Source organism: Miniopterus schreibersii, assembly GCF_964146895.1.
Source record: "Miniopterus schreibersii genome assembly, chromosome: 5".
Taxonomy (NCBI): domain Eukaryota; kingdom Metazoa; phylum Chordata; class Mammalia; order Chiroptera; family Miniopteridae; genus Miniopterus; species Miniopterus schreibersii.
In genome coordinates, this window is record NC_138106.1 from 1347667 (window position 1) to 1364822 (window position 17156).

Genomic DNA, 17156 nt, shown 5'->3' on the forward strand with positions numbered 1-17156 from the left:
GCAGTTCCTGACGGGACGCAGGCCCCGTGCGTCCCGAGACGGCCTCTTCCAGCCAGTGCGCTGACTGGGACACCGTATGGAGAGCCCTGGAAGCTTCTCCGGGGGGCCACGCCTGGCCTCGGCGCCTACCTTGCTCAGGGCTTCTCTGAAGAGCCGCACGAAGTCCTCCATCATCGGGGCGGTGTACACGCCGGGCTCCTGCCACACCCCCCCGCTCAGGCAGTAGTCGACGGTTTTTAACGCTCTCTTCAGGATGACGGAGAGAAGGGACAGGGCCGTGTGCTTCACTGACTTGCTGTCCAACTGGGAAGAAAAGTTAAACCCACCGCTGTCCTTAGACTGCACTGCGGGCGCACCGACCTCCAAGGCCGGGCTTGGCCGGCGCCAGCCCCTTCTGGGGCCACCCCAGGGAAAGCCACGAGACGGTGGCTGAGAGAGGAGGTGCCCGGGGATCTGCCCGCTCTGACCTCCTGCAAATCCGACCTCAGCAGTTGCCAGGAGACAGTTATTAAAAAAAGAGCCTGAGTTACTTTTTATTTGTTTCACTGTCTGCTTTTCTAAGTCTCCTCTGGTAACAACTCAGCTTGTTGGGATCATCTAGGTCAACAAAAGCTAAGGTGTCAGCAGCCCCCAGCTGTCCCGAGGAAGCCACCCCGGCAGGACTCCGCGGGGGCGATGGCAGGAAAGGGAAGCAGGTGCTCCAGCAGGAGGAACCGGCTCTGTGCCGGGTTAGTGAACAGCCCCGATCGCAGGCAGGGTCTTTGCTGTGCTCAGAGTAACCACAGAAGGCGTCCAAGTCCTCAGTCACTGCAGGGAGCGCCATGCGCCACCTCAGGCCCCAACAGCGTGGGGGGACCAGGGCCCTGCTCGTGCTGGGGCAGGGCACTCATCGCCCCCCCGGCAAGGATGTCCCTTCACAGGCGAGTGGACACAGAAAGCCTCCGAGGCTCCCTGACAAATTGCACTCCAATACATCCTGCATGGCCAGGGAGGCGAGCACTCACATTCAACGCCTGGGTGAACATGCTCTTATTGCACACCAGGGGCACAGTGGTCACCATCACTATCGCCAGGAGCCGGGGCAGGGGGATGAACTCTCTGGTCTGGAACGCCCGGGAAATGTCCGGCTGGGCCTCATAGATCTATGGAGAGGAGAGAGAGAGTGAGCTGGTGCTGGAGGTTGAGTTTTACACCTGAGGCTGACTGTCGGCACCCAACAGGGCTCCCGGGCCAATGACACAGTAAAAGTGCTAAATGTCCCAGGCTCGGGAGATCAGCCCCCAGACCCATGTGTTAGAGGTCAGGTCAGAAGGCCGGCCGTCACTGGGGTAGTGATCTGCAGAACTGAGCTCGGACTGTGGTCTGGGAGCCTCTTAAAACCTCCGGTGGCAGATAAGTTGCGGCCAGAATTAACGATATCACCCCTCAGGTGCCATGCTTGGTGGGCACCTGACAAATAATGTCACCTTTCAGTGCTTCATGACAATCCTACGGGGTGGGGATATTTTATGTTAAAATAAAAAACATTTACAGGTGACAGAATTAGACTCCCGTGAAGTTAAGGAATTTCCTTCAGGACACACGGAAAGTGCGCCAAGCAGTGAGGACCCACGTCTCGGCCTACAAGGGCCGGGAGCCACACCAGAGCAGCGTCCGGCAGGGTGCTGGCCACAGGGCTTCCTTCTCAGAATGGAGGAGCAGACACACAGACACTCAAGGAAAATGCACAGACAACAAGGACAGAGGCTTGTTTTACAGAAAAGCCTGCTGAGGTCGGGGCAGAAGAAAACCCTCCCAGGCGTTTCAGCAGCAGGCAGGCCGTCCTGAGGGAGGGAGGGAGGGAGAGAGGGAGGGAGGGAGGGAGGGAGGGAGGGAGGGAGGGGGACCTGCGGACGGGCTTGCTGTGGGCCGTCACTGACAGATGAGGGCACGTTAACGGCTTCGATCGGAAGGGTGTTAATACACATCCTCCCAACGCAGCAGGCCACCCCACAGCTAGATTCCAGTCGGTGTAAGTACCTGAAGCAGCAGCGTTTGAAAACTACCCTACAGTGAAGAAATCTCCCTAATTCCAGCCTAACTCTGCCGAACTCATGAAGCTCAGTCTGCAAACCCGGGAGAAAGATTAGATGGGCTCAACCACTCAGAAGGCTCATTTAACCTCCCAGTGCAGCCCCGTGAACAGCAGGCGCCCAGCCAAGAGGGCAGCAGTCACGGACCCACAGTACCCCCAAGGACGGGGAAAGTCCCCACGTCACAGGCCGCCACAGGTCACCCCCTCCCCGCCCGCCCATCCGTCAGACCCTGAGGTTCCCAGGTGTCCACCTTGTTCAGCAGCCTGATGTTGTTTGACCACGTGGACTTGGCTCGCGGGAGGAAGGAGAAGGTGACCTCCCTGAAGTACTTGTTCAGCAGGTCGGGGCACACCCTGAGGATGCTCACCACCAGCTCAGCCACCAGCTCGTCCTCAGCGGCTGTTTTCAAGCCCAACAGGAAGTGCAGCAGCGTCAGGTTCCCCCCTCTGCAGAGAAGGGGGGCCGGGGGAACGGTCACAGCGCAGAGCCAGGTGATGACACATCCCCCTCGTGGCATAAAACGGTGTCCTCACGGCACAGGGGGTGCCACTACCGGGCGTGAACTTCACTTCACTCTGTCCTTCCCCGTCGCCCCTCCCTCCCTTGAGTTCAACCTGACCTGAAAGGAAGAGGGAGAGACCCCGTCTACCGGGCCTACCTGTCTGCCCCAAAGTCAGGCCGGTGTAAGGAAAGGGCCAAACCCCAAGTCAGCGAGAGGGCCCCACTGCCGACCGCGGCCGGCGCTACAAGGCCTCGCTGTCACCAAGCACCTACCACACACCAGGCTCTGTTCTCATTCTCGCCCATCAGGTAACAGACAAGCAAACAAACCAACATGCAGAGCCCCGGCCAGAAGCAGAGCCAGGCAAAAGGACACGGATGCTGGGCTTTCCCAGAGAGGCCACTGGGGAAGGCTCCCTGAGGGGACGTCGGCATGGACACCTCACGAATCAAGAAAGGGAGACTCTGAACTGTTAGGACATGAATTTCAACTTCCTCCAAGCTTTCCATCAACGTCCCCACACGCAAAACTCCCTTCCTTTCCCCGAAGCATAAACATTCCTCTTTTGCTCACAGCTTCAAAAAAGGTAAAGCACAGCTCATTTGAACAGACCCACAAGCTGATTCAATATGCTCACTTAATGATCACCTAGTTTACGGATCTACTTAGGGGGAAATGCGTGTGATCTAAGCACGGAATTACATCATATTAGACTATAAAAGTCTGCTTCAACACTGTAGCAGGAAATTACACTTGTTCTAACTGATGAGAAAAAGAAATGCTGTGGCAACTTAATCCTAACAATCTCAGAACCAACCCACAGCCCATCACAAGCAGGGAGGAAAATCCCCACCGTGCCATCCCACCTCCTGACTGGTAAAAACCAAATCACACGATCTTCATTCCTATAATGAAATGCCAAGGGGGGAAACTAGGAGCCACCCACAATGACCATACGTCCAACACTCTCACTGTCAACTAGAAACGAGCAAGTTGAAGAACAGTGTATCTAATCATAGGCCACTTTGGTTGTTACAAAATAACATGGATGTGCGTTACAGTTACAGAACTGCAAAGAGAAAGTCTAAAGGAGCACAGTCTAAACTGTTAGCTCTGGGCTGTATATGAAATATTATCAAAATTGTGAAATATGAAACAAAGTGGACAAATAAAATTCTGAAACCCTAACTGTTCAGTAGCCAACTGTTGAGCTGATATGAGGCTGAATGTGGAACCAGACATCCTGGGGTCAAATCTGAGCCCTGCCTCGCACACGGGGGAGTGACCCGGCCTCTACACAAAACCGAGCAGCAATGACCCCCCCGGGACGGTGCTAAGGCCCACTGCAGGCAGCCTCTGTGGGAAGGCAAATCAAGACCTATCCTCAGGTCCGGCCTCCGAGGAAACACGCAGCGCCTCCCTGGTGACATGTCCTGGCTCCGTGTTCACATCGGCAGCTGCCCCGAGACCTTCTCCCCAAGAGCCCACGACTGGGAGCTGTCTGGGCTCTAACGCTCGTCCCGGAAACAGGTCAGACAGCGTCTGTTTCCAGTTCTAACCCACGACTCCACCCTGCAACAGGCTCACTGCACAGCATGGAGGAGGCGGCTTCCGAGGACACCGCTGCGCTCATGGGAGCGCGACCCTCACCTGCCGGAGGTTCCCAGAGACGGGTCGTAAAAGTTAATCCCGTGCTTGAGCGAACAGCAGAGGTCCAGCAGGAAGCGATGGACGAGCTCCCGCACCATGGTTTTCCCCGCGTCCTCGGCAGGCGCCTGGGAGGGCTTCAGAGAAGTCAGAGAGAATTCGGAGGTGACAAACCTTAGTAACAGCTACAGAGTACACGTGACAGTGCCACATGCCAGATGACAACGCAGAAGACATTTCCAATTAAACACTTGGTACCGTTTAAAAAAAAATTAACAAAAAACCAGAAACACCAATTGAGAATAAAAAATTATTCCTAAGAGAGACATGTTTAAACTTGAATTTTTAAACAATTTAAGAATGGCTTGATTTCGCTTGCTCTTTTCAATAAAATTCCATGTTTGGGAGTGTTCTTATTAAGCCCCCGAGGTTCCCTGGTAATAGAGGGCAGAAAACATGTTCAAAAACAGAGGAGACGGGCACGTCGGGGAGACAAAAGGAAATACAACAGCGGCTCGAAGGGGTAATTACTGTTAACAGGAAGTCTGAGCCACCACGACTCTGGCCACATCCACGTTTGGAAACACCCCGAGGAATTTCAGAGAGGGGGAGGTAAGAGACACCGGCCGTGGGTGAAGGTGAGCGACTGTTCGAGTTAGGACGTCAGTGACTACGACCGAGCCAGCTGTCCATGTCAGCAGGAGAGGAAACGGGTGCCCCAGGTGCTGGGGGTCCTGAATTAAAAGCAAGGAGCCCGGAAACTCCAAAAGCCAGATTTGAAAAAACGGAAGAAAGGGAAAGAGGCGAATGGGAGGAGGCAGAGCCTGGAGCAGCCCTGTCCCTCCCCTGCAAGCGCTCAGCTAAAGGGAACAGTTTTCTTATTAAACAAAAAGTTTAGCCTCAGCCAGAGTGGCTCGGTTGGCCGAGTGCTGTCCTGTCCACTGACAGGTCGCCGGTTCGAGTCCCGGTCAGGGCACCGCCCGGGGGTGGGCTCACCCCCAGCAGGGGCGTGCGGGAGGCAGCCGGCCGGTGATTCTCTCTCATCATGGATGTTTCTCTCTCCCCCCTTCTCCTCTCTATAAAAAACTTTAAAAAAAAGTCTAGTATCCTGATACCACAGAGTATCTTACTGTAAAGTAACATTTTTAAAACATACTGAATCTAAGGGGAAAACTAATATAACCACAAGCCAGAAGACACTGGCCAAACGGGGAGACGCTGTGAAGGCGGGTGCATGCGCCCGTCTGGGTCCGGCTGTGGGGCTCCCACAGGGACCACGAGGCCGCTCACGGCCACCGTACCTCGGCGTTCCCCAGGTCCACGTCCACGACCCCGTTCCAGCTGTACAGAGACGCTATGTGGGTCAGCAGCTGCCCCGTGAAGAATCGCACCTTCTGGGTTTTTGTGATATTTTTATTGTGAACCACCTGAAAACAATGAAACAAAGCAATTGCAAGGAATTCCATTTTAAATATAGCGTTTATTTTTGTCAAATTACAAAAATAATGTAGATTTAAGACAAAACATTTTGACCAAAAAAGGGAAACAATATGAAGAAAAACCAAAATTCACCAACATTCCCACCACCCGAGGCTACCTACTTAGCAGGCATTTGGTACATTTCCCTCAAGGTGCATCTGGATTAAAGGCAGAGAGCCTCGGAGGAGGTCTCACAATTCCCGTCAGGTGCTCGTGGCAGACAGAACACGCGAGAGGACACAAACCACATGCCCTCGGTCGTAGGTGAAGCCGACTGGTCACTCACAGCCCACAGCGACCGCAACGCTCCCAGGGAAGGGGACGCCGCGGCTGCAGGGCCGCTCGCCCCCAACACCACCCTCCTGGGAAACAGCTCTCATTCCGACCCGCGTGACGACCGGCGCAGCGAGCGGTCGGCCTCAGCCAGCGCGGCACAGCCGGCCCCACGTCCTGCGCGACGCCTGGGAAGGCGGAGGGAGGACACCAGGAGCAGACACGTACCTTTGTTTTCAGCGTGGATAACAAAATATTGACGGTAGAAATCCTATCCTCCTTGACTCCCGAGGCAAAAATGCACGGAATAAACTCTGCAAGTAGAAGTTCAGAGCATTACACGCAGCATAAGCTGCCTCCTAAACCCGACAGCACAGGAGGCCCCGCCTGCTGGTTTAAAGTTCTGTCTATTTAATGATACGATGGCGCCACTTTTGTGCGCAGGGAAATAACTATTAATGAAGCCCCGCTGCTCTTTAGCTCTGTTTTACTTTTCATTTCTCACGGTCACTTCGGTGAAATTAACTTAACATTGAGTGTTTCAGAGAGAATATGTTATGATCATAGTTTTCCAAACTTTCTCTGCTCAGACTTGCTCAGAGATGTATTTAAAGCGACGGTGGCCATTCACTGACGCGGACCTTCGGAGCAGACGCGGACGGTGCTGCTCCGCAGGGCACACCCACCTTTCAGCTCCAGCACTTGCGCCACGGTGCTGTCGTCGCCGGCGATCAGAAAGGAGAGCGCAAACTGGATGTAGGCCAGCCGGACGTCGTGCACGCCCTGGGGAGAGGGAGACTAGGGTCATCCGCGCACCCACACATGCCGAGGAAGCAGTGCCACGCATGCCCCTCCCGTCCTAACGTCAGAGGCCTCCTGAGCTTATCTAAAACCCATGGCATCGCTCTGGTTTTTAAAAAAAATATATGTCTTTATTGATTTCAGAGAGACAAAGGGAGAGGGAGAGAGAGAGAAACATCAATGATGAGAGCCATTGATCGGCTGCCTCCTGCACGCCCGACTGGGGATCGAGCCCACACCCCGGGCCTGTGCCCTGACCGGGAATCGAACCCCGATCTCCTGGATCCTAGATCAACACTCAGCCAACCCCTGAGCCACGCCAGCGGGCCCCGTGGCATCTTTTTATGCAAAGGTGTCCCCTTTGCTCTTCCCCTCAGTCCTCTACACGCCCTTCTTTCGAGCGCTTTCTGAATCCAAAAGCATGGACAATACCGTGTCCCCGCTTCCCAGACTGTGACAGAGGCGTTTTTAGTTTCTTAGCTGCCTAGACACCGGCCACTCCCCCTGGCCAATGACATCATGTCCCTACGTGTTTGAAAACCCAGAGATAACGGGAGGGCGGGTGCCGCTTTTGCTGAGACGCCAACGAGGTGACGTCTGGTTTGTATCAGATTATAAACTCACACCAGACACCAACGCACAGAGGTGGCCCTGTCCCAGCCCAGCACGGCCCCCCAGGACTGTGCTCGGACCCGGCCCAGGCGTCAGCCATGACCGGGGACAGTGAACATCCCCGACCGGGGCCATCTGATGGGTGGTCCCTCTCGGGAACTTCAAGACAGACCCTGACTCGCCATCCTGTTTACATCCACACGCGTGGTCACACAGGTCCCCGTGGGCCGTCCCAGAACGAGCACAAACGCTCAGACCCTCCACCCAAGATGGAAAACTTTCCTACTCCAGTTATCCCAGGTGCCTTAATTAGCCACCAAGAAACCAGCGAGCACCATGGAGAATCACCGCCCTCGGTGCCTGCCACGATCTCGGAGTCTCCGCCTTCCAGACGGCTCCGGCCTCTCAGTGACGGTGACGTCCAGTGACGTTTCCTGAGCACTCACCGCGCCAGACACCATGACAAATGCTGCCCAGCTGCCATCGTGCTGACTCCTCACAGCCGCCTGGGGCAGAGACGCCCACCGCACCCATTTCACAGAGGGGGAAGCTGAGGCTGCGAAGAGCTCGCTCAAGGTCACACAGCTGCTCAGTGAGTAAGCCCTGGAACGGGCTGGGAATGACCGTACGACACGGGCTTCACGGGCGGCTTCCCGTTTGACTGGAGTCTTTCCTCCCGGGCTCCTGGAGCGTTTCCCCGTCTCAGTTCTCAAGGTGCCCCCGAGGCCTCTATGTGGGTGTTTGATGGATCCTGCCTCGTCTTGTTGGGGACACACCTCCCCTGGAGGGACATCTGAGCTGGGCCTGGGTGTCTGCATGGCGGGTGTGCCCATCACGTGTCTGTGGGGCCGTCTCTCCGCCTCGGTGAGACCTGATCAGACCACAGCTGGTTCCTCCCGAACAGGAAGAGCCCCGAGCCCTCACCCCTGCTGGGGACCAGCGTGGGGCCTCTGCACAACACGGAGTTTGGGGACGATGACAGCGAAAGGCTTGACGGCGAGCTGCGTTTGCTTAGTGTCAGCAATGCCCCGGTGCCGTCACGGTTTATCCAACACCGAGTACACCCAGGATGCCGTGACCGCAGCCTGGGAGAGGAACCAGGATGCCTGAGACAGTCCCCGTCTGCCCTCAGGAGGCTCACAGCAACTGTCCCCCAGCTCTCCAGATGCCTCACCCATCAGAGAAACACGGACCCAACCAAGTGTGGCTGCCTGTCACCCTGGCCTGTGCCAAGCGCTGGAACGATGCTCACACTGCCTGGTCAGCTTCGTTAGGTTCTGTCCTTTCCCAGGTAGTTGGAAAGGTTCCACCGTTTTGGGGTTTTTGTCCTCTGAAGTACTGGGAGTCAGGGCCCCGGAAGCTGGCCCCCGTTCCCTGCGATTCTAGATCCTTCCAGCCTGCTTGGACACAGGGGAGTTGGCACAGACGCTCAAGGGTCCCTCCAGCAGGGAACTCTGAGCTGGAATGTAGTTCTCCCCTCCCCTCCCGCACCCATCCCGACTCCAGGTCCCCAACACTGGAGGTACAAACCCTCCAGACAGGGAACCACAGCCGAGGCCCTGCCTCCAACTCAGCCTGACCAGACGTCCCTCACAGCCCCGGCCTCCGCCCTCTGGCCAGCAAACTCCATCAAAGGCAAGGGGGCCCACGCGCACTGCTCATTCCTACCCTGTGACTTCACAGGGCTATTACCCCAGGAAGAGTGCGTCCTGAACACCACAGTTTGTTCCAAAACACTGTCTAAAATAGGCCAAAACATATTTGGTAAACTGCTCCCCGGCACAGGGTTTTTCAGTGCTTTCCTTGGCTGGATGAGAAACATCCACAATCCCCTCTCTTCACGAAGCTTCAATAATTCCCTCCACAAGGGGGGGAGCAGAAAACTAAAAAGATGCAAAAAGATTTAAGAAACTCAGACACCAAATATGTGTGGCCCTGGTCTGGACCCCGATTTGAACCGCGAAGGGTAAAGTCATGTCTGAGACGGTTGGGAAAAAACAGACCACCTGGGCCTCAGGTGACACTGAGAAATTATTGATGGGTTGGGTGTGACGTGGTTTTATTTTTTAAAGGTCGTTTTCTGGAGGACACACACTGAAATATTCATGGTGATATATGATGCACAAGTGGGATTTGCTGGAACAGGCTGCCCCAAACAAGCCAGAAGGTGGGAGGGGACAGAGTCCGGAGCTGTGACAGGCTCGGGAGGGGGGTCACCAGGCTATTTCTGAACATCCCTGACACTCCCTACATGAAAAAAAATTTTTTTTCAATGCCTAGAAACCGTTTCCTGCAACATACAAAGTATTTAAGATACTTGGTACAGAACACACAACAGAATAAAAACCCCGCGGGCTTGCCCTCAAGTCCCAGTGGGTGGCCTGGGCTGTGGTTAGAGGTCAAGGGTGACAGGTGGGAGGGGAGGGGCCCCGATGGATCATTACTGCCTGACCCACGGCCAGGCTGAACCAGGAACGGACACACTTGCCCAGGTGAGCAAAGAGCACATGGATCTTCCTGCCAGAAATGCCTCTAAACATCAGGAGCCTAATTCACGGGGCGGAATCTGTTGACATTAAGGAAGCACAGTACCCACGAGATGCCTTCCCTCAGAAAACAACTTATTTGCAATTCCAGGAAAGCCCTCAAAGCTGGGCCACCTCACAGAGCCATCAAGTCACCAGGTGTCCTATGATGAGCCGTCGGTCCACATTACCTGGCGCTGTGGAACCTCACTTCCCAGCAAGTTGGAGAACATCTGGACGCAGAAGACAGTCCCTCTAATGCGGTTCCCCACCTGGGCAGACAGGTGGGTGCCGGTCTGCTCCCCACGCTCAGGACAGGGGCAGAGCCGACTCCTGGCTGTTCCCTGGCCCAGGACGGGGGCAGAGCCGACTCCTGGCTGTTCCCTGGCTCAGGTCGGGGGGCAGAGCCGACTCCTGGCTGTTCCCTGGCTCAGGTCGGGGGGCAGAGCCGACTCCTGGCTGTTCCCTGGCTCAGGTCGGGGGGCAGAGCCGACTCCTGGCTGTTCCCTGGCTCAGGTCGGGGGGCAGAGCCGACTCCTGGCTGTTCCCTGGCTCAGGTCGGGGGGCAGAGCCGACTCCTGGCTGTTCCCTGGCTCAGGTCGGGGGGCAGAGCCGACTCCTGGCTGTTCCCTGGCTCAGGTCGGGGGGCAGAGCCGACTCCTGGCTGTTCCCTGGCTCAGGTCGGGGGGCAGAGCCGACTCCTGGCTGTTCCCTGGCTCAGGTCGGGGGGCAGAGCCGACTCCTGCCTGTTCACGGCCCTGTAGCGCCAGAAGGGAGTGGACCTGTCCCTCGGAAGGCAGGACACGCTTTGACAACCTGCGGCTGGCACACACCAGGAGGACATCCTCTCAGCTCTGAGCCCCCAGACCTGTGCTTTCTCCTCGGGAACCTCCCAAGCCTACATGAAACACCTAGAGCCTCCTGGGGGCATTTTTCTAACAGCCCCCAACACCCATCTTCACACTTCCATCTCTCTGGAAGAATCCTGCCCCTTCGCATTCCAAGAAATATTTGGGAGGCAAGAAAATCATTAAAAAGCCATAAACGTCCTCTCTGATGTCACTGGCTTTGACTGCCAAGGGTTTTCTCCAGAGTGGACGGAACATGAGCAAGAGCACTGGGACCCTGCCCCCCAGGGTGCACACCTCAGGGCATGGAAATTATTTCACCTGCTCACAAGCTACGTCACCGCACAGGCAGGAAGGCACTGACGCTGAGCCCCCAAGAAGCTGGCCTCAGGGTCCCTGTCACTCGGGCTCCGCCAGGTGACTGGGCCCCGCACTGATCCAGGCCTGCCCTCCGCCCAGGCCCCGGTGGCAGCCAGGGCGCACAACTCTCCACACGGAGGCCTCTGCCTCCAGGTTCTCGAGGACAAAGGGCTCATCCTCCGCGGGGAAAGGAAACACGGGGGAGGCGGGAGATGCCGGGGGCTCACCTTTGAATCCCTCTTGGTTGCCAGGCTGTACAAGGTCTTTTTATTCAAATCGAAGTGGCTGCAGACGTCCCTGGCGGCCTCGGGGCCCTGAGTCACCATGGCGGCCATCAGGGTGAGGCAGGCTCGAGCCACCCTGCACAGGGACAACCAACGGGAATCAGGACGGCAGAAGGGCAGGCGCAGAGCCGCCTGCTCACCGGCCGTGGTCCACTGGCCCCAAACCAAGAGGGGAGGAAGCAGATATGAGGACATGCTTGTAAAAAAACTAAATAAATAGTAACAAAAACTACAAATAAAGTAAAAAACCTGAGTCTGAGGGGGACCCAAGGACACAAGACGGTCGCCTCTCTGTCCAGTTAGTCGTCTTGTGTGTGGCGAGCCCAGCCCACCCTGCCTCTGGGGGCAGAGGGCCTCCCCGCAGGGCCACCTCCTCTCCGCAGGCACCCACACCCATGGTCTGCTGAGCACCCAGGCCTGTTTCGGGCGCTGGGGAGACGGCATCGTGTAAGACCGTCCGTGCCCCACCTGCACGCGCCCTGCATTCGAGCAGAGGGAGAGCGCGGCCAGCAGGCCGACGGGAACGCGACGCTGAGTGCACAGCTGCACACGTACCCGCACGAGCGGGGCTTCCCTACAGGCCAAGGGGCAGACAGCGGACACGGGACGGTCAAAACAGGACTCCCTGAGCCCTGGCCGGAGCTGCTCCGTGGTCAGAGCGTCAGCCCAGGCACGGAAGGGTCTCGGGTTTGATTCCCAGTCGAGGGCATGAGCCTGGGTTGCAGGCTCCATCCCCCGTCCCGGTCGGGGTGTGTGCGGGAGGCAACCAATCGATGTCTCTCTCTCACATCAATGTCTCCCTTCCCCCCCCACAACACCCTCCCCCCATTCTCTCTAACAATCAGGATTAATCACAAAAAACAAAAAAGGCCTCCAAGAGAGAACACTTCTGCAAAGCCCTGAAGGCAGAGAGGGAAAGAGCCACGCTGATCTCCGGGCAGGGCGAGCAATGTCCAGGAGGACCGGTGTCCCCCGCACAGCAGGGAGAGCGGCAGGGCAGCTGGGGGAGGCACAGGGGGAGGGTCAGGGAGAGCAGGGGCCCTCAGCAGGAGGAGGGGCCGACCCGGGTCACAGGCCGCGTGTCCTGAGAGGAGGAGAGGTGAAAGGTGCGCCAGGGGAGCCGGACGGAGCGGCTGGGGCCCAGTCCCGCCAAGGGGGGGCGCTCACCTGTACCCCGAGGCGTACAGGGACTCGCAGAGGAGCTTCATGTGGTTATTCAGCAGCTTCTTCACGATGTTGGTTCCCACCATGTGAAAATGGGAAAGATCGCTTGCTGTCCGCAACAATATGGCCTCAAAAGCTTGAAATATTAACAGCAGCTGCAAACAGAGGATTGAAACGCTAGGAATCTTCTTATTTCTTCCCCCTCTACAGACCTGCTCCTGTCTCGGCCACGGTCACTCGCAGGATGAGACCTCCCCAGACCCTGGGCCAAAGGCAGGAAGGCAGCTGCCCCGCCAGGCCCTGGGCTCTGGAGTCGGTCTTATCCCCACAGTCGAGCTGAAGAGAGAGTCGCCCGCTTACAACCACAGAGTGAAAGGAAGAGAGAAACCTCCATTTACGCCCGGGCCTCACCGCTGTGGGGACGTTCGTGTCCCCAGCCTTCCCACCGTCATCCTGAGATTCAACAGGTTCCTAAACACCCCCGATTTTGAGCCTCTCTGGAACCAGGAAGGAAGTAACGCAGTGTGTCTGCATCTGAGACACACAGTTTTTACCTCTTTCCCTTGTGTTAAAACAAACCCCACTGAAACCCAGTGCCGTGGGTGAAGAATCCACGATCGGGCCCCAGCCGGCGTGGCTCAGTGGACAGGGCTGGCCTGCGGACTGAAGGGCTGCAGGTTCGAGTCCCAGTCGAGCGCAGGTACCTCAGCTGCAGGCGCGACCCCACCCGGGTCGGGGGGTGTGGGGGCGGCGACCAATCCAGGTGCCTCTCACATGGGTGTTTCTCTCTCTCCCATCCTCCCTCCCCTCCAATTTCTCTAAAAAAAAAAAATTAAAGGAAAAAATATCCTCAGGTGAGGGTTAAAAAAAAAGTATCTAGGACCCTTCCTTCTGGAGTTACTCGCGGACACGGACTTAGCGCTTCCCACTAAAATACATGCTCTCGGTGCTCCCGGTGCTCCCGGAGCTGCGGTGCAGAAACGCACGGTGCGCTCCTCCGGCGCAGGGCGGAGGCGGGGCCCTCGGCAGAAGCGGGGCTGCCCTGGAAAGCCGCATCGCCCTTCACGCTCCTCCTCAGGCTAACAGGAGGCAGCGGGACTGCAGTGTCTCCCCGGCCAGGCAGGAAGGACATACCTCCCCCTCGGGCCGCTTCTCCCCACTCAGGAGCTGGAACACCTCGGCACACTCCACGGAAATCTTGATGTAGCCTTCCACCACGTCGCACGCGTCCTCCCGCGGCAGCTTCTTGGAGGCAGAGACAAACGCTTCCAAGGCTGCAAGAGCCACGGTCACAGGTTAACAAGGCAGACAGCAGCAACGTGGAGACGGGGCATCGAGGTCACGACCCTGCCTCTTCTCCATCGCCGCTGAGGGCCTGGGAGCTGGTCCACACAGAGCAGAGCCCTTCCCCCTCCAGGGGTCCTCCCCGATGCCCACACTGACCCACTCCTGAGCACCCTGGGTCTTCACCAATCCAACCCCCTGGCGCTCTGCTCTTCTCCCCACCCCCACACAAAGGGGGTGCAATGAGAGAATGAATATAGAAAATGTGGGATACCTATATTTATCTATATGTAGGTGTCCCAAAAGATGTATACACACTTTGAATAATTATTAATTTCAAGGGGTTAAATCTGAAAAGCAAGAAACACTAATTGAGCGATCAGCTGTTAAGTGTGTATACATCCTGTGTATCTACACACACACAGGAATACGACTCAGCCTAAAAAGGAAATCCTGCCGTCTGCAACATGTATAGACCGTGAGGGTATTAAGTTAAATAAGTCAGACAGAGAAAGACAAATAGTGTATGTTCTCATTTATATGTGGAATCTAAAAAGGCTGAACTCATAGAAGCAGAGAGTAGAAAGGAGGTGGCCGGGGGTAGGGGTGGGGGGAATGGGGAGATGCTGGTCACAGGGTGCAAACCTCCAGCGACAAGATGAGTAAGTTTTAGGATCTGATGTACAGCAATGGTGACCACAGTTAACAGTACTGTGTTATGCACCTGAAAGTCGTTAAGAGAGTAGATCGTAAATGCAAGAAGTCCCCAAGAATGTATGCACTCTAACAGCTGATAGCTCAATTTTGAAAATGAAATGTATTTTAATAAACACCACCTTTGTAATTATTCAAAGTGTGTGTATACATTTTTGGGAGGATACCCTATATTATCACCACACATAAAAAAGGTAATTATGTGAGGGGACGGGGGTGTTAACTAACCTTATGTGGTCATTTCATAGTATATACGTGTATCAAATCATTACACTAATCACCTTAAACTTACATGCATGTCAATACTATCTCAATAAAGCTGGAAACAACACCTTCCCTGATGCCCCTAACATCTACCACCTCCTTGTGAGGCGATCCTATCACAGGAAGTTATGAGAACACATTGAAAGGGAGAGAGAATCCAAGACAGAGACCAGACTCAAACACAAGACCAACACAGCCTCACAGGAGATACACACTTTCACCCCCGGCCACGTCTTCCAACGACTTAACCTGCACTCATCTGGTCAACCGGGGTTTCCATCCGAAACCTGTTCAAATGCAGCAACCTGAAGGTTAACAAGCTCTCCTAGCAAAACCACGAATACGTCCACGGCTGCCATCTTTTAAACAAACACGCTTTCTTCTGCCACAGGGCTCCTGTCCCTGCCCCATCCTGCACCTCTGCAGAAAAGCCACTTCCTCGGGGAGCCTTCTTGGATCCCCAAGGTTAGATACAGGCCCGCAGGATCCAGGGCTGTTCACCCGTGATTTTACTGATGGACACCTGCCTTTGGCACTTGACTGTGTGCAAGCTGACAACGGCAGGGCCCCGGTCTGACTTCTACTCACCATTTTATCTCTCCCCTAGCAAATAACAGCTGCTAATAAATAACAAGCAGGTGGATGAACGAGTGAAATGTATAATTCTGCGCTAAAGCAGGCATCATCTTCCCCGCACTGCCTAGGGGTTGCAGGTGTCAAACATTTGAAAACAGAATCTGTGGGAGACAAGCTGGTGACTGAGGCTACTCCGGCCTTGAGGGTACTTCTTTAGCCGGGGAGCAACACTGTCGCCGTTTCATTCTGACACAGAGCAGCCTGTGCAACTGTTTCCCCCCATCACCTAAGCTCTTCCTAGTGGATGACACAACACTGTCGCCGTTTCATTCTGACACAGAGCAGCCTGTGCAACTATGTTTCCCCCCATCACCTAAGCTCTTCCTAGCGGACGACACAACACTGTTGCCGTTTCATTCTGACACAGAGTAGCCTGTGCAACTGTGTTTCCCCCCATCACCTACGCTCTTCACACTCTTCAAAACGTGGTTACGAATCTGCTCCTGTCCATTGCCAGGTCAGTCTCAGGAGACTGACCAGCCCCGTGGAGGCTTCAGGTGAGTGATGGAGGCTCACGCGGCCGACGACAGCGCCCACGGCCGCAGCAGGGGCGAGCTGACCCGCAGCCGGGCCTCCAGCACTGCTTGCTGAGAACTCGGCCCCTTACTCACTTGCGGAACAACCGCAATGAGAAGGTGAGAGTCCGCGGAGGGGTGCTGCCGCGCGAGGGCGGCGTGCGGGAGCCAGGAGCGCCGCGCCCAGCAAGCCGGCTCCGCGTCCCGCCGCCCGGGGCAGGGAGGTGCGGGGCGCAGTCCCGGGGCGGGCCGGGCCCTGGGCGCGCTGCCCGCGGGGCTCGGTTCCCTCCCTTAAGCTGGTGACCGCTAAGCCGCAGGAAAGACGGGCCGCGTCTGGTGCTGGGGGACCCGTCCTACACCCCGGCCCCGCCGCACTCACCCGGCCCCGCGCCCTGCGGGTCCCGCAGCTGAGCCTTGAAGCGCACGCCCGTGAGCTCTTCGGGGCGGGCCCGCTTGGCCGCGCCCGCGGGGGACGCCGCGCCGTCCTGGCCGCCGTCGGCCTTCCTCTTGGGGACCCCCATGCCGAGGGCCGGGGTCGCGCCGGGGTCCACGCCTGCGGGCCTGAGGAGCAGACCCAATGCAGCCCACACGTGCTCCGGAAGGGGCGGGAGCGGCGGAAGAGGCGGGGCCTAGGGGGAAGAAAGGCAGGCGGAAGAGGAGGGCCTAAGTCGGGACGGGCGGAACGGAGGTCTCTGGGCGGGGCTGTGGGCGGGGCCTGTCTAAGGGGCGGGCCCGGTGGGCGGGGCCGGTAGAAGGGGCGGGGCCTGTGGAAGGGAGCGGCGGGCGCGCAGAGGGTCGCGCAGCAGGCGGTCCCCGCCGTCGCGTCCCGGGCACCCGGCGTCGCTGCCGCCCCCGCTGGCTCGCTCGCGGCCGGGACGAGCGGACACTGCGCGACACCCCCGCCCGGCCGCGACGGGGAGGAGCCCACTGGACACCGCCGGGGCCTCTGCGGGCGCGGGGCACCGGGCCGGGCGCGTCGGAGCGGCGCCCGCAGCCCAGACCGCCTGCGGCGTGAAGACGCGCCTGGCTCGCCCCGGGGAGGCCCCGCGGGTTGGCCGGCAGGGCCCCCGTGCCCTGACCCCTGGCGCATCTCACAACCAGAGCGGGACTGACCTCCACCCCGGGCGCCCCCAAACGGATGGGAAGACGTGAGCCCCTTGGGCGCGCAGGTGG

The 17156-nt window shown here is 57.3% G+C and overlaps 1 protein-coding gene across 2 annotated transcripts in view; it reads right to left on the reverse strand.

Annotated features, from left to right (window-relative positions):
• The window catches only part of URB1 (URB1 ribosome biogenesis homolog), a 47047-nt gene extending 30464 nt beyond the window's left edge, over positions 1-16583 (reverse strand). The window contains exons 1-11 of one of the 2 annotated variants that reach the window (XM_081138138.1): positions 16363-16583; positions 13705-13844; positions 12574-12725; positions 11350-11482; positions 6663-6759; positions 6205-6290; positions 5526-5651; positions 4228-4352; positions 2326-2521; positions 1005-1142; positions 130-303 (exon numbers count right to left, since the gene is read on the reverse strand). In XM_081138138.1, the coding sequence (XP_080994264.1) occupies positions 130-303; positions 1005-1142; positions 2326-2521; positions 4228-4352; positions 5526-5651; positions 6205-6290; positions 6663-6759; positions 11350-11482; positions 12574-12725; positions 13705-13844; positions 16363-16504 (1509 nt within the window). In that variant the 5' untranslated portion in view covers positions 16505-16583. Of the gene's footprint in view, positions 1-129; positions 304-1004; positions 1143-2325; positions 2522-4227; positions 4362-5525; positions 5652-6204; positions 6291-6662; positions 6760-11349; positions 11483-12573; positions 12726-13704; positions 13845-16362 lie in introns of both variants that reach the window. The other variant, XM_081138137.1, reaches the window with a different exon arrangement.
• Between the last annotated feature and the right edge of the window lie 573 nt (positions 16584-17156).